The sequence below is a fragment of the Pongo abelii genome, chromosome 7, assembly GCF_028885655.2.
Source record: "Pongo abelii isolate AG06213 chromosome 7, NHGRI_mPonAbe1-v2.0_pri, whole genome shotgun sequence".
Taxonomy (NCBI): domain Eukaryota; kingdom Metazoa; phylum Chordata; class Mammalia; order Primates; family Hominidae; genus Pongo; species Pongo abelii.
Genome location: NC_071992.2, coordinates 154582635 through 154600187, shown reverse-complemented (window position 1 = coordinate 154600187; position 17553 = coordinate 154582635). Strand labels below are relative to the sequence as shown.

The window sequence follows — 17553 nt, the reverse complement described above, 5'->3', positions numbered from 1 at the left end:
TCTCCTGTAACTCTGGACTGTGGTGTAATTATGAGGGAAAATGAGATGACATGCTGTTGGCATTATAATGATATTAATAGAAAGAATTAACACTAATAATGACAATAATACTTATTACTTAATTCACCGTGGCTACTATTTATGTAGTGATCATACGGTGCACTTAATACATATCAGTCATTTAATTTATTCTAAATTTAATCTTTTCAACAATCGTATCCAGTTGGTGGTATCTCATTCCAATATTGTTTTTGTAGTTCTATTCAGCATTTTCACATGAAGGCAGGAACTCTCAGGAGTCACTTCTTAGCCGTGATCTCAGAGTTTACAATTTACAAAGCCAGTATCTGAATCTAAGTTGACCCCAATGGGAAGGTGGAGCTCATGCTCATTTCACTTAACAGACAATGTCTCACATTTTAAAAAATATCACACATAGTGATTCTTTAGTAATTTTTAAGAAACATGTGTACACATTAAATTGGAGACTAGTAATTTTTTTTAAAAAATCAGACCTTCAAGCCACATTATAAAAATAAAGACATTCATCAGAAAGGTGTTTATGGTTTTATAACGATCTGACAACTAAATTGCTTGTTCAGTTTGAGTTGTGTAATGTTGTTCCCAATTAGATTAAATATTAAGAATCCAATTTGCCAACCGCTAACAAAATTGCTGAACATTGCACACAGTCAGGGGAATTGCTTTTAATGAAGAACAAATGGAAGTAAAATGCTAGAAAATGAAAGTGCCATCTATAAATGTTTTAATAGATAGATTCAGCATTTTCAAATGTGGATTGTTAAGTATTCTCCACACTGGAATGATGTGTTGACTTCAGTTGCCTTAATTAAAGAATCTGCTGTCTGCAGAGTCATTGTGAGCAAATCCAATTGTGAAATAGCCTATGCATATCATCTGTCTAAAATCCTGAAAAGCAAAAGGCAGAGGGGCAGCTGTGTTTGTGAGACTGCAGCGAAACAAGGCTTTAGCTCCCTCTTATTCCCTTTTTCCCTTTTATTTCCTTTTTGTGCCTCAGTCTCTTCAGAGCAGGGAAAAGCGGGGCAAGATTTGTATAGTACAGTTGCCAGTGTGACGGCCAGCAACATCACTCTACCTGCTGAGTCCTCTAAAGCATCCCTCTTTCTACTTTAGAGTTCTTCCTGAGGTCCATCACTCCCCCTACACCTGCAGTGAGGGCTGCATACCTTTCTTCTATGTACTCATAGCACAAATACCTATTTGGTGCCAGGTGTCCATCCTTTGTCAGACTCTCCCTTAAGCACCTTGGTTACATTATCTGCCCTAGTTGCTCCTCACCATGTTGCTAATAGGTAATTGCTATTATTATTGCTATCTTATTGTATTTATTTATTTGAGATAATCTCTTTCTGTCACCGAGGGTGGAGTGCAGTGGCTCCATCTCAGCTCACTGCAACCTCCACCTCCCAGGTTCAGGTGATTGCCCTGCCTCAGCCTCCCGAGTAGCTGAGATTACAGGTGTGCATCACTATGCCTGGCTAATTTTTGTATTTTTAGTAGAGACGAGGTTTCACCATGTTGGCCAGGCTGGTCTTGAACTCCTGACCTCAGGTGATCCACCTGCCTCGGCCTCCCAAAGTGCTGGGATTACAGGCGTGAGCCACCATGCCCAGACTTATAATTGCTATTTTATAGTGGAGGCAATAAATCATTGCAGATGTGCTGCATATACATCCATGGTATATGCCATATAGAAGGTGTTCACAGCATTCAGCAGCATACTAGCAAATAACAAACAGTCAATAAGTGCAGAGCAGCATTAAATAGAAGTCAAATGCCCTAGTCTCAATTTTAAAATGTTGCAATGCAATATCAATACTGTCACTTCAGCGTGGCCATATGTTTAACAACTTGATCTTAAACCCTGTGCAAATGCAGCTACCAAAACCATGCAATGACATTTGAACATAACATGGTTGTTGATATGATCCAAATTTTACTTAAAATATGCTCAGATTATTTGTGAGCTATTAATTTTGATAAATGATTTTGTAGGAAACTGTTGATTCTTGACACTGAGAGATCCACCCCTCTCTCACTGCGTCTGTAGAATGGGACTAATGGTAATACATACACTATAGAGTTGATCTTAAAGTCCCAGGTAAACTGTGATTTATTATGCAAATACTATTATTTTGGTTTCTATTATTTCTGTAATTATTTGAATAAAAGCCAGACCTATTTTGAGCTGCTTTCCTATAGAATTAAATATTCTGATACGACAGGGTCCACTAAGTGGTCTCCCATGTGGCTTAGTGATCCCTCAGAATAGCCTGATCTGTTTTCTGCAGGAGCCAAGAGAGAGCTAACATTAGCACTGAGCATCTTTTATATAATGGCAAAAAATGGTGGTGATTAGGAGCATGGCTCTGGGATCAGGTACACCTCGTTCAAATCACAGCCATGCCCCATACTGATGGTCCAATTTTGAGACAGAAAGGCCACTTCTGCTGCCCCACCCCACACTGAATATGATTCTGAATGCCCTGTGAGGCTCAGGTAAGGAAGTTTATGAGGGGCTACATGGGTGTGTGTATGCTTGGTATCAGAACATAGAATATGTTTCCCATGCTTGTTTCTTCTGATGCACTTTCTGGATTCCCTACAGAATGCACCATATGTAGAAAGCCTATTGATATGGTTTGACTCTGTGTCCGCACCCAAGTCTCATGTCGAATTATAATTTCCTATGTTACGGGGAGGGACCTGGTGGGAAGTGATTGGATCATGGGGATGGGTTTCTCCCATGCTGTTCTCATGATAGTGAGTTCTCACAAGATTTGATGGTTTAGAAGCGTGTGGCGCTTCCCTCCCTTACTCTCTCTGTCTCTTCTGCCACTATGTGAAGAAGGTGCTTGCTTCCTCTTCACTTTGCACCATGACTGTAAATTTCCTGAGGCCTCCCAGTCATGCTTCCTGTTAAGCCTGCCAAACTTTGAGTCAATTAAACCTCTTTTCTTCATAAATTATCCAGTCTAAGGGAGTTTGTTATAGCAATGCAAGAATGAACTAATACACCCATCAAGAATACTAGGGGGAGAGAGAAAGACCAAATTCATACAAGAGATCTTAGAACTCACAATAAGAGACTCATAGCTGCTGACTCTGTGCCTGCCCCAGTGTCAGCTGAAGGAATTTAATGCCTTGTATAATTAAAATCAGAAAAGCATAAAATTTTTAATCTCTAAGGCACCATAGTGAACCGCTGCAACTTTCAAAGTAGAAACAGACACAATGGTCACAATGTCCAGAGGCACCAAGACTGATAGCTTACTTATTCCACAGACATGTCTGATTTGATGATCTTGGACAAGCCTCTCAGGGATGGGAGTAATCATTGGTTGACTCTTCACACTCTACATAATTAATCCTATTTATGTGATGCCTGTTTCTTCTTACTCTTGCGGTTTTCATTATCTCTTTTCTCATTGTCTTGCCCTCAGTTGAGAAGCCACCCTTCTATTTGGGGACTTAAATTCTGGTGAATTCAGAATAGTCCCATGTGGGATAAAGAGCTTGGCTTTTGAGCCAGGCTGTGCTGTTTTGGAATTCTAAATTTGTATCTTAGCAAATGTGAGACTGGGGGCCATTGACTTAACCTCTCTGGGCCCATTCCACTTATGTAAAATTTATACCATGATTACAACTTTCCTAAGGGTTTGAGGGACCAGAAACCAGAGCCAGTGAGAAGCCAGAGTCACAGAGAAAGGCCTCCCTGTATCTCCCTGAAGGGCACAATATCACATGGTTTGGACATAGCTAATATGTTGCTAGTTTCCTAGGAATTGATTCTTGATCAACAAGCTATGCCCAGCTCTCTGTGACTTGACCTGATTCAGTCTGTCCATTGAGCTTCATCTCCTGCTTCTCTCCTGGACTCTGGCAGCCCACATCTGATTCTATCTCCCTGCACTTTGTTATTTTACTCACTCTATGCCCTTGTTCATGATGCTTCTGTGCTTGTCACGCCCTCCTCTCATCCCTTATGTATCTACCTATGCCTTCAAGATCCAACTGCAGCAGCATCTGTCCAGAAAGCCTTTTTCTACCCCTACCTGTTAAATGCCTCTGTGTGCCCCATCTCACACTCTCTACATCCTATGGTTTCCTTTGGTATCATGCTTACCATATTGTGCTGCAATTATGTGTTTGTGACCCAGATTTCTTCAATTTGGGTATATTCTCCTCCAGGTGAGAACAGTATTCATTAACCTCTAGACCTCAAGTGTTCACCACAGTGATGGGCACACAGGAAGCACCAAAAAAAACTAGCAATTAGGATCATGATGATAAATGAGACTGACCCCATTGATTGCTGAGGAATATACAGAAACCCAACCACAATGCTTTTAATATGAAAATATAGTTCTCTAAAGTCAAACAGATTAATAACAACAACTTACGTATTCATGCAACATGTATCGTAGGTATTGAGGTAATTTATAAGATGGTTATGAATTATACGTAGTCAATATATCAACTTATCTAACTAATAATGAGATTTTTTAAAAGTTCTGAATAGGTCAAAATCTCTTGGCAATATAAGAATTGACTAATTTACTAGTTTACTAAATAAAATATCACTTAAGTACACCAGTGAAAGGATTCATATGGAATTCCTACCGATAATAATCATAATCAGAAGACTAATGTTTGTCATGCTCTATGATGGCAAAGAGCATCCATAAACTGTTTCCCCTTTATCCTCACTCTTGCCCTCTGAGGGCAGCAAAGTCTCTATCCAAAGGGAGTAGCAAAGCCTGGACTTGACCCTGGATCTTTCCTCCAATTCTACATCTGCTGATGTTTTTGTGGGACTCTGTTTCTTTGCCTCACAAAATATAATTTAAAAAATCACCTTGCAATCTTTTTGAAATAAACTGGATCAGAAAGAATATTTTTAAAAAATGCTGGATAAAACAAGACTTAGAAACAGAGAGGAAAGAAAACAATATTTAGGAATAAGAAATGAAAACCATGAGCAAAAAGATTGTTGAGGTCTGATTTTCAGCCACATAATTCGTACCTGCCTTCTGGATCACAATGGAATAGCTAAGACTTCCAGAGGCATTCATTTAGTCTAATGATTTTCAAACTTTCTTTTTTTAATTTTTAGAATCCAGCATATAAAATTGCTATAAACGAAACAGATTTGTTGAAATGGGAACACCACTCACTGAGCTATTGGAACCCTCTACCAGTGCTGACCAACTCTCCTGTGTGCCACCCCCCAACCTCAATTCCTGAGCACCCTGGGTGATAGGAGGCTTCTGAGGCAGTCTGTCCACAGCGGAGTGGTGATAACCTCAGTGGCCTCATCATCCAAGGAGATCGAATCTGAAGTTGAGTGTGAAACAACTTTTGGTGTGTGAAACTTTGAGTGTGAAACAAACAATACCTTGTTTTCGCCAAATGAGTGCTGAACCAATTGGAGAGAACAAATTGCAGATTTTTCTTTATGTCTTTGGGCAAAAAGATATATGAGTTGTGAGCCCTGGATTTAACTACTTACCCACCCTGGTATGGCAGTGCTATCAGCTACCAGCCTTCCTTGCAGAATGCCTCCTTCACCAGGCTACCCCAGGGCTGAGAGTGATGGAAATTGACGCCTTTGAGGGAGAACAAGGCAGACCTGTTTCTTATTCAAAACTCAACATTTGCCCAATAAATGGGCAGAGAAAGGCCAGGATTATTATGCTAATGGATGTCCCTCCGTGTTGAAAGACATTAAGGATGGAAAATTAGCCTTCTCACCCACAGTAAGTGCCTTCCTGTAACGTTCATCCGTTGGCTCTAGCTCCACTCTGTGGGATCCTATGCAATGAGCTGTCCCTCAGGAGCCTTCAGAAAGTTGAAGGCATCTCTCAAGCTTCACAGAGACCCTCACCTTCTTAAAGTATTGTTTCAGGTGGAGTGCGGTGACTCACGCCTGTAATCCCAGCATTTTGGGAGGCTGAGGCGGGCAGATCATTTGAGGTTGGGAGTTCAAGACCAGCCTGACCAACATGATGAAACTCCATCTCTACTAAAAAATACGAAAATTAGCCTGGCATGGTGACGGGAGCCTGTAATCCCAGCTAGTTGGGAGGCTGGGGCACTTGAACCCAGGAGGCAGAGGTTGCAGTGAGCTGAAATTGCACCACTGAACTCCAGCCTGGGCAGCAAAGCGAGACAAGTCTCAAAAAAAAAAAAAAAAAAAAAGTTTTGTTTCAGTCAACCACACAGAGTTATTGCCATCTATGTAAAAGTAGCTGAGAATAGAAGATGATCAATATTTTCTCCCTGATTTCCATGAGGGACACAGTAATACAACAAATTTATAGAAGGAGAGGAACACAAAAGTGAGTTTATTTCTCATGTGGACAGAGCCATATAGATGTGTCTGTGATCACTCAACAGTCGCTTGTAGGATCCTTTGATGCTGGAGCCATGCATAGGTGGAGGGGATGCTGAAGTTTTGGGTAGGTGGAGAGGATGCTGGAGTTGTGGGTAGGTGGAGAGGATGCTGGAGTTGTGTGTAGGTGGAGGGGATGATAGAGCTGTGCATAGATGGAGGGGATGATAGAGTTGCAGGTAGGTGGAGGGGATGATAGAGCTGTGGGTAGGTGGAGGGGATGATAGAGTTGTGTGTAGGTGGAGGGGATGCTGGAGTTGTGTGTAGGTGGAGGGGATGATAGAGCTGTGGGTAGGTGGAGGGGATGCTGGAGGTGTGTGTAGGTGGAGGGGATGATAGAGCTGTGTGTATGTGGAGGGGATGACAGAGCCGTGGGTAGGTGGAGGGGATGATAGAGCTGTGGGTAGGTGGAGGGGATGATGGAGCCCTGGGTAGGTGGAGGGGATGATAGAGCTGTGTGTAGGTGGAGGGGATGATAGAGCTGTGTGTAGGTGGAGGGGATGATAGAGCTGTGTGTAGGTGGAGGGGATGATAGAGCTGTGTGTAGGTGGAGGGGATGAGAGAACTGTGTGTAGGTGGAGGGGATGCTGGAGTTGTGTGTAGGTGGAGGGGATGATAGAGCTGTGGGTAGGTGGAGGGGATGGTGGAGCCCTGGGTAGGTGGAGGGGATGGTGGAGCCGTGGGTAGGTGGAGGGCATGGTGGAGCCCTGGGTAGGTGGAGGGGATGATAGAGCCGTGGGTAGGTGGAGGGGATGATAGAGCTGTGTGTAGGTGGAGGGGATGAGAGAGCTGTGTGTAGGTGGAGGGGATGAGAGAGCTGTGTGTAGGTGGAGGGGATGCTGGAGTTGTGTGTAGGTGGAGGGGATGCTGGAGTTGTGTGTAGGTGGAGGGGATGATAGAGTTGTGTGTAGGTGGAGGAGATGATAGAGCTGTGTGTAAGTGGAGTGGATGATAGAGCTGTAGGTAGGTGGAGGGGATGATAGAGCTGTGGGTAGGTGGAGGGGATGATAGAGCTGTGGGTAGGTGGAGGGGATGATAGAGCTGTGGGTAGGTGGAGGGGATGATAGAGCTGTGGGTAGGTGGAGGGGATGACAGAGCTGTGTGTAGGTGGAGGGTATGACAGAGCTGTGGGTAGGTGGAGGGGATGATAGAGCTGTGTGTAGGTGGAGGGGATGATAGAGCTGTGGGCAGGTGGAGGGGATGATAGAGCTGTGTGTAGGTGGAGGGGATGATAGAGCTGTGTGTAGGTGGAGGGGATGAGAAAGCTGTGGGTAGTGAAGGGGATGATAGAGCTGTGGGTAGGTGGAGGGGATGATAGAGTTGTGTGTAGGTGGAGGGGATGCTGGAGTTGTGTGTAGATGGAGGGGATGATAGAGCTATGGGTAGGTGGAGGGGATGCTGGAGTTGTGTGTTGGTGGAGGGGATGATAGAGTTGTGGGTAGGTGGAGGGGATGATAGAGCTATGGGTAGGTGGAGGGGATGATAGAACTGTGTGTAGGTGGAGGGGATGAGGGAGCTGTGGGTAGTGAAGGGGATGCTGGGGCCTTGCATAGGTGGAGGTGATACTGAACTGTTCGTGGGTGGAGGTGCTGCTGGAGCTGTGTGTAGGTGGAGGTGATGCTGGAGCCCTGGGTATGTGGAGAGGATGCTGAACTATGCATAGATGGTGGGGATGCTGGAGCTGTGTGTAGGTGAAGGCGATGCTGGAGCCTTGCATAGGTCGAGGTGACACTGAGTTGTGTGTAGGTGGAGGTGCTGCTGGAGCTGTGTGAAGGGGGAGGGCAGCAAGTACATACATGCATAATGGAGCAGATACCTGAGTCAGAACATGACCTTGACCAGGTTTCTCAATTGCCTTCTCACTCCTATGCCCACCCCTCAGTTCCAGCCCAGCAGCTTCTGCTCCCTTTTTCTCATTCTTAGATACACTCTGTGGAATGTTAATGAGGAGACAACATTGGTACCTTTGACTCCAATGGTATTAATAGAAAAAGTCATTTTTGAATTTTGTATTTCAAATTTTTGGTGAGAAATATTTGCAGTTCAACTCAAAGCTGGTCACCACAATCCAGAGTACTGGGACACATAATTTAGGTATTACTGACTAAAAGCTCAGCAATTTGTGGCTGACAGAGAAGGTATTAAAGAGCTGGAAAGGTAAGTGATTTTCCCAGATCTCAGCTAGTTAGCAGCAAAGCTACAGCTGGCACAAGAGGCTTTGCTTTTCTTTGTCATTGATGAAGCTGGTTTCCTTTTTAAACCTGGACCCTGACGTGAGTCAGCAGTTCAACTCGACTGTTTCCTGGATGTGTGAACACAGGCAAACTATCTAAACTGCCTGAAGCTCAGTTCAAAGAGGAAGTTCAACATCGAGATGAAAAAGTCTGGGGGCTTCCAGCACCACATCATGTCTGGATTCTTGATCTGCCACTTTTTTGACATGAGACCTGCAAACATTATTTACCCTTTTAAGGTTCAGTTTTCCACTCTCCAAAATGGGTGTGAGTACTCAGACTTATTGCATCGGGTTGGCAAGAGAATTAAATGCTTAATACACATAAAGCACTTAATTCCTGACATCTAAGAGCCAAATAATAAGTGTTAGCTGTTTTTTATGATGATACTGTTTTCTTATCAGTGAAAATGGGATAATAATATAAAACTCACTGAATCACCAAGAAGAGGAATCCAGGAACTAAGAATAGTACCAGGCACACAGCAGACATATAACGAACACTAGACTGTTAACAGCATTACAGATTTTGAGGTCTGATAAACCTTACATTTCTTTTTTTCAATAAACCTCTGGAATATTAGAAGCCAATTCCATTTATGCATTCTTCCATAATTGTAACACAAACAATGTATTGATATTTCTCAGTTAAAAAATATGTCTTGCTTTTATGGGTCTGTTTGAATCATGTTGAAAAGTTATCAGTGTTTATCCCAGGCAAAGTTAAAATCAGGTTACATACATATTCCATATAAAGCATGAACAAGTATATTTATATAGGACATAAATTTCTATAGCATGATTATTATTGTAATCTAGGAAATCCTAATCCAAATCCCAAAATTGTGCGAATGTTCCACGATTCTAAAATAGGAGGCGGTGAGGGTAAGCTGGACCCTGAGGCCAGGACTGTATACATCAAGTCTACACTGTCATGCCATTGCAGTGCCCTGTAGAGGATGCTATGACTCACTCATTCATTCATTCACTCTTTCTCTGTGTATTCAGTGAAATCTAGGTGCCAATTGTTTCAGTTTCAAAGACAACCTGAAAAATAAAACTAAAAAGTAAAAAAGTCTTTTTACTCCCAAAGTGTTCAGGGAGTATTGGAATGAGAGATACAGGAAGAATTGGTCTAATGAAGTATGCATGAGGAGGGGATGATTGGAGAATGTCACAGAGGAGGTGACATTTGACCTGCATCTTGGCAATGAGTGGGGTTAATTCAGAAAGACATTTCCAACAGCAAGAGCATAGGCTCTGAAGAGAAGTGCCACTAAAGCTCTGGAGGAAAACAAGAGATAGCAGGTGAGTCTGAAAATGTGACGCATTAAGGCAACAGTCCCCAAATCTGGGACACAGACTGGTACTGGCCTATGGCCTGTTGGGAACTGGGTTGAATAGTAGGAGGTGAGTGACAGGTGAGCCAGCGAAGCTTCATGTGTATTTACAGCCACTCTCCATCACTCACATTACCACCTGAGCTCTACATCCTGTCAGGTCAGTGGTGGCATTCGATTCTCGAGCATGAACCCTATTGTGAACTGTACATGGGAGGGATCTAGGTTGCCCATTCCTTATGAGAATCTAATACCTGATGATCTGTCACTGTCTTCCATCACCCCCAGATGGGACCATCTAGTTCCAGACAAACAAGCTCAGGGCTATCACTGACTCTGCATTGTGGTGAATTGTATAATTATTTAATTGTATATTACAATGTAATAATAATAGAAATAAAGTGTACAATAAATGTAATGCTCTTGAATCATCCTGAAACCATCCCCCACACCTTCGGTCCATGGAAAAATTGTCTTCCATGAAACCAGTCCCTGGTGCCAAAAAGGAGGGGGACTACTGCTTTAAGGTGTAAAGTCCTTGAATGGCACACAAAAGAATTCAAACTTTCTCTTACAAACAGTGGATAATGATATGACCCACTTGCACAGACAGGAGCTGCAGGTGGAAGGTAAGATCAGAACAGCAAGACACGTTAGATGGATATGTTTAATAATTCAAGTAAGCAATACAGACAGCACAACCTGGGGCAGAGTTAAGAGAATTTTAGAGGTAGAACCCTCAAGACGTTGTGACAGATGCTCAAAGTGAGAATGAAGTCTGGAATATAGAAGAACCTGTTTTGTTCTTGGGTGTTGGGCAAAGTGGGGTCCGTTAAGGAAGACCAGAGGGAAAAGAAGGATCTAGTGAGCTCCATGTAAGATGGTTTTGTGACAGCTTGGCAAGGCATCCAATTAGAAGTTTAGACAATAGACATCTAGAGCCCAGTGCAGGAATTAGACGTAGAGATGTAGATTTGAGAGACATTTGCATAAAGGAAAGAGTTGATAACAAGCTAAGCTATGTCTGATTTGTATATATACTCTGTTAGGAAATAAATGAAGTAGAAAATAAAACATCTTATCTAACAGTTTTCAAATACTAAACTGTAAACCAAGAACTCCATAAGCATTTTAACTAACTTTATCCTGATTTTCCTCGTTAGGAAACTGGCACTTCCTATGTTAAAGGTCTAGCTCAGGCAACCTGCTAGTGAGGGAGCCATCCGTCAGTGAGGTACAGGCCTATTTGACTCCAGATTCTGCCTTCAAACCAAACTGTGTCCCTGCGGAGTTCCCCACTAAGCTAAAATTCATTCTTAGGCTTCTAAGTGGATCACTGTTGAATCTTAAGCTGCACCATCCATAGACATGTTCACCGAGGCCATCAATGAGCATGTAAGCAAAAGTAAGCAAAAGTTCCTCTTAGTGTGCACTGACTTTACACTGGAGCATTACATAAGTCTGCATTTTGCTGGAATAATCTCATTTAATCTTTAACAGCAACCCTCTGATGCTGGTTTCAGGACCGTGCCCTCTTTTCAGGTGATGTACCTGCTGTGTGGGGAGGGGAAGAAACCTCCCCAAGGTGACATTGGTAGTAAGTGGGAAAGCAAAAACAAAGACTAATTGGGCATGGCTCATGCCTGGAATCCCACTACTTTTGAGAGGCCAAGGAGAGAGGATCACTTAAACCCAGAAGTTCAAAACCAGCCTGGGCAACATCGTGAAACCTCATCTCTAAAAAAAAATTAAAACATTAGCCAAGTATGATGGCACATGCCTGTAGTCCCAGCTACTCAGGAGACTGGGGTGGAAGGATCACTTGCTCCTAGGAGGCCAAGGCTGCAATGAGCCGTGATTGCGCCACTGTACTCCAACCTGGGTAACAAAGCAAGGCCTTATCTCAAGCAAAACAAAAAAACAGACTGTTTGCCCTGTATCTCTTGTTGCAGACTCCATATTTAACCATACAAATATTTTCCCATTTACAGTGGACTTACTTCAGTCTCAGAAGGGGAGAGGTACCTTTTTTTTTTTTTTTTTGAGACAGAATTTCGTTCTTGTTGCCCAGGCTGGAGTGCAATGGCGTGATCTTGACTCACCGCAACCTCCACCTCTAGGGTTCAAGCGATTCTCCGGCCTCAGCCTCCTGAGTAGCTGGGATTACAGGCATGCGCCACCACGCCTGACTAATTTTGCATTTTTAGTAGAGAGGGGGTTTCTCCATGTTGATAAGGCTGGTCTCGAACTCCTGATCTCCTGTGATCTGCACACCTCAGCCTCCCAAAGTGCTGGGATTACAGGCATGAGCCACTGCACTCAGCTATCCTGCTTCTGTTGTGGGGCAGGCCCAGGCCAGGGACCTTCTATTTGCGAGTTCATTCACAATGTAATGGTCTGTCTGCCTGCTTGATTTTTGTTTTATTATTTAGGGGTTTCATTTCAGATTGCTGGAAAGACTCTTGCCAAAATGTTACTGCTTTGTGCTAGGGAAATGGCGCAGGGTTTTTCAATGCTCTTCATGCAATTCTAATGGAGGCACCCTGGCCCGTCCACTCTGACACCGACTCTGCAGGTCTGCCCGACTGACTAATGGGATTTTCTGCAGTATATCGCACAGCTTCAAAAAGTCGTGCTGCTGAGCAATTTATGAAGAATGGACTTTTTTTGGTTTTGTTTAGTTTATAATACTCTCTAGCCATATACATTTTTTTCAGGATTTCTCTTTGGATTAGCATTTTGTCTTATTACTATTTCAATAATCATACTGAATCAGCCTTGTGACATTTCCCCAAAGTTTTCTTTAAGTGTCTCTTGAAAAATGTCTATGGCATTGGCGTCTAGTTTTAAAAGTCAAATTTGATAAGAGACTTCATAGATTCCTTGCCGCCTTTAACGTGTCCTGAAGCTTTGCAGAATGAGACCAAGGTGATGAGACAGTGGCAGGTAGCGGGACCTGAAAATGGGATTCTAAGGACCGCTTGAAGTCAACTGGGAATTCATGACTACTGTATTTGGTGCCTTTGTTAATCCCCTTTCTGCTTTCATTTCTGCTTAGTCACAGCTGTCAGACACACTGCAGGACTTGAATGCCTCAGTCAAAGCAAGCGGAGCTTTGTCTAGCATGTGCTCTCTGCCAGGCCTGGTTTCAGAGGCAGGTGTGGCATGCTGAGAAAGGACAACCTCACTTCAGCCCTGAATCCTGAGAAACAAAATTTCTGCTGCTGGCAAGCAGAGTGACCTTGCACATGTCACTCAGTTCTTTGAGCCATAGTCTTTTGAGCTATGAAATGGAAATAAGAGTTTCTATTATTATTGTTTGATCTGATCAGAAAGAATTCCAATATTTGCTGATAAAAGCAAGGAACAGAGAAATGGCCAGAGCATTCTCCAACTTATAAGTGTGTCAGTGCATGTTTTCAAGACATACACACATATAGCAAGTGTGTATACATATACAAAAGCATAGATGCATAGTATTCTAGAAGAATCTACAAAAAAAATTATTAGACTGTGGGGAATGGGACACTTCATGTTGTGTTTACTTTGATGATATTGATGGGGTTTTGTTTGTTTCACCATATTTATATTCTATTTTGAAAATCAAGAGTATCTGCCTTTCATGCTGCTTGCTGAAGATCAAAAGAGATAAAGTACAATAGGACTATCTAGATGCTTCATAAGCAGTGGCTTCCTTCCTGCTCCACAGATCTAACTGGCCTGATGTGTTCCATGCTGCATACAAGCCCTCCTAGACTTTCTACAGCCATACTGGCTTCTCTGTATTAAACCTTAATATAATAGGAAAGTTGTAGAAATGTGAATATATGGGTTACCCTGAATGCCTGGTGAGCACAGACAGGGCAGTTGGTTGAGTTTTCTGGTTCCAAAATCGACAAGTCTTCTGATTTCAAACCTTGCTGAATGTCTTAAGTTCAAATCAGAAAGAATTTGACAAGCTTTTAATCCAAGGCCAGGTTTCAGAGCTGAGAAATGCAAGCCATGGAGGGTAAAGTTCTGCAGAGGGTCTCTCCCCTGTACTCTGTGGTGTGATGTCCAGCCCTACCTTCAGACCTGAGCCATTCACTCCTCATGTTGCTGGGAATGTCGGTGGTCCACAGCAATTGGCTAAGTATGGAGACTGCCCCGTCTGGAGAGAGCTGCTCCCGCAAGGTTACACTTCCCTGCTAGGGTGATAGGGTTTGGCTCTGTGTCCCAACCCACATCTGATCTCAAACTGTAATCCCCATGTGTCAAGGGAAGAACCTGTAATCCCCACATGTTGAGGGAGGAGGTGATTGGATCATTGGGGCAGTTTCCCCCTCTGCTGTTCTCATGATAGTGAGTTCTCATGAGATCTTATGGTTTTATAAGTGTTTGGAAGTTCCTTCTTTGCATTTCTCTCTCCTCATGCCATGTAAGATGTGCCTGCTTCCCCTTCCCTCATGACTGTAAGTTTCCTGAGGCCTCCCCAGCCATGGAGAACTGTGAGTCAATTATACGCCTTTCCTTTATAAATTACCCAGTCTCATATTTCTTTATAGCACTGTGAAAACGAACTAATACATAGGGTAACCCACACCAAATACTGATCAGTGAATGGGTACAAAGACCTGGTCCTTGCCTCAAGGCCAGGTAACTCTGCAGGCCCAGCACTCCCCATGGCATCGGCTAAGTTCTCCATTGTGCCTGCAGGACGATGCAGTGCAGTTCCTCCACCCATCCTGCTTTACAGCTGCACAGATGTTGCTCCTGAGAGCACAACCCATTGACCCTCTCCTGGTTTCTCATAGTCTCTCACCTAAGACAGTCTCGGAGGTATATGACACCAGGCCTGAGACTTCTATCCAAGTTTTCAAATTGGTAGCAACCTGCATCACACATGACAATCATTGTGGTACGGTGGTTAGAGAGGGTATAATAGTGCACGTCATTATCTGCCTATACAACACCCTTGGGAATGCAGATGATGTGCAGATGTATGTCAACTCCAGAAGACTTGCCCACCCACATTGGATCAACTCAGCCCTCTTGGATGGCAGCTAGGAGAAAGGAGACCAAGCAAGGCAGGAGGCTCTCCAGTCATTGGCTGGGCAGATTCACTCGCAAAAGCCAAGGGTGAAATGCCACCAATTCCTCATCTGGCATTTCTTCCAGCAGGCAGGCAAGGTGGCCTGGGAACATGAAGAGCCACTGCCTCCTCCCGTCACAGCCATGTGAACAGTAGATGGGCACCAGCATACTACTCAAAGACTCCCACTTCTGTGCCCAGGCCTTTTCCCACGCGATTCCTTTCTCTGCTCTAAGAACAAATCTCTTTTGAAATTCACCTCAGGACATCCTTCTCTGTTGAGTTGGCAGGAAAAGACTGTCCTGTTCCTTCCTTTTCATCATGCCTAGGTCTCCAAGTGCACTGTAGACTTAGGTGTCCTTTCCTCATTGGACAAATTACTTTGTAATTGTACCAGTTTAATCCATTCTATTTCTACAAACAAAATATAGTGTACAGTGTTCTGACACTGCATGCTCACATGCAGAGATGTTTACAGGTGTGCTTTCAGCATTGGTTACTTAATCTCACAACTTCTTTCTACATTACGATGACACTTTCTTTTCCTCCTTTTCAGCACGACCTACTGCTCACCCACCTGCTACAAGGGTCTTTCTAAATTTCTTCTCCCTGCAAAGGAGCCCACAGCCACCTGTCCCATGGCCTCTATAGTGCACCCTGCAGTAGTGGGGAAAGGAGGTTTGTGTATTAGTCCATTCTCAGGCTGCTAATAAAGACACACCCAAGGCTGGGTAATTTATAAAGGAAAGAGGTTTAATGGACTCACAGTTCCACACGGCTGGGGAGGCTTCACAATCATGGCAGAAGGTGAAGGATGAGCAAAGTCATATCTTACGTGGTGGCAGGCAAGAGAGCATGTGCAGGGGAACTGCCCTGTATAAAACCATCAGATCTCATGAGACTTATTCACTATCACGAGAACAACACGGGAAAAACCCACCCCCATGATTCAATTACCTCCCACTGGGTCCCTCCCATGACATGTGGGGATTATTACAATTCAAGGTGAGACTTGGGTGGGAACACAGAGCCAAACCATATCAGCTTGTAAGTGGGGCCACTCGGCTGTTTCAAACCTGTGAGGCCAATGTCCTCATCACCTTCATGATCATTCATTATTATTGTTGCTATTTTATTATTTTAATTTGAATATAAGACAAAGGTATGGCAGATTTCAATGTTTTCTTACCTGGAGAGATAAAGAAGCGATTCCAGCTCAGGACTCTCTTTTTCCTGGAATCTTCAACCATGTTCCAGTTTTACTCAGGATGGGGTCTGCTTCCTTCCCTGAACCTCCAAACATTTTGTGAATGTTGGTGCGGGTGGATGGAGCATCCGGGCCCTGTGCTGCCTGGGCCAGGTGCAATATTCCTCAGCCTCTGCTTCTGTTTCACCCCTTAGGGAAGCTTCTACATCACCTCTGAGAACTGCATGCAGCACGCACACAAGTGGCACCGAGACCTGTGCCTGTTGCTCCTCCACGCTTACCGGGGACTCCGTCTCCACTTCCTGGTGATCATGCGGGACATCCCGGAGCTGCCACACACGGAGCTGGGTAAGGGCCCAGGACAGGGGCAAGCCCATCCCAGCAGCTCATGTGCCTCCTCCAGACAAGGGATGGGGAAAAGTTGTCATGCTTTTGTAAATGTCACAGGAATAACCCTGGTCCAGGTAGGTTTGAGCTGTGATTTTTATTATTCTACCAGGAGAGGATCTGGGAAATGCAAATGCAGTAAGAGAAGACACATGCTCCTCAAGGCACATTAATTCAGTCACGCATTCATCTGCCAGACATCTATTGAGTACCTATTACACACCTGCCACCCCACTGCATAATTTTAGGTTGCTTTCTAGAGGAAAATGCTAGTTTATAGCCTTTTCTTAATTAAGCTGTAATTATGGAATTGTAACTTACAAGAGTGTAAAACAATCCTCATAAAGAACTATATATATACACACACACACACACACACACACATATATATGCATACATATATGCTTGATCTGGGTGATTATAGAAACTTCTTAGTATCCATTACATTTGGTTATCTGGGGATCAATTGATTTTTTCACATGGATTTTCCAAAGATGAGACATCATGGAAATCAGTGGGCTTGAATCTCTGTTGATTGACAGACGATGGACCTGAAACTCAGAGAGGTAAAAGCGTTGCTCAGCATCACACAGTAATGTGTGGCAGAACCATGACAGGAGCTCAGGGATCCTGTGCTGATCCCTTGGGGCAGAGTCCTTTGTATCATGTCACACTCAGTTAACAATAGGTGATACGTCCTGGCTCTGCTCAAAGTTCTCTAATAAGGCCTCATTGACTCTAGAACAGAGGCCAAGTCCTCAGCCTGCTTTTCAATGATAACACCCATTTCAACATCAGAACTCTGCTGGATACCTTGACTTCCCTCTCTGTACCCCTAGACCTCAACTACTGAGATAACTGTGGTTTTGGCTGGGTCAG

The 17553-nt window shown here is 43.7% G+C and overlaps 1 protein-coding gene across 9 annotated transcripts in view; it reads left to right on the top strand.

Annotated features, from left to right (window-relative positions):
• The window catches only part of FAM135B (family with sequence similarity 135 member B), a 362884-nt gene that overhangs the window by 280905 nt on the left and 64426 nt on the right, over nt 1-17553 (top strand). For all 9 annotated transcript variants that reach the window (XR_010141340.1, XR_010141341.1, XR_010141342.1 and 6 more), the window contains one exon: nt 16482-16635. Coding sequence is in view for 5 of the 9 variants with exons in the window: in XM_024251153.3 (XP_024106921.2) it covers nt 16482-16635 (154 nt within the window). In the remaining 4 variants the exon portion in view is untranslated. The remainder of the gene's footprint in view (nt 1-16481; nt 16636-17553) is intronic.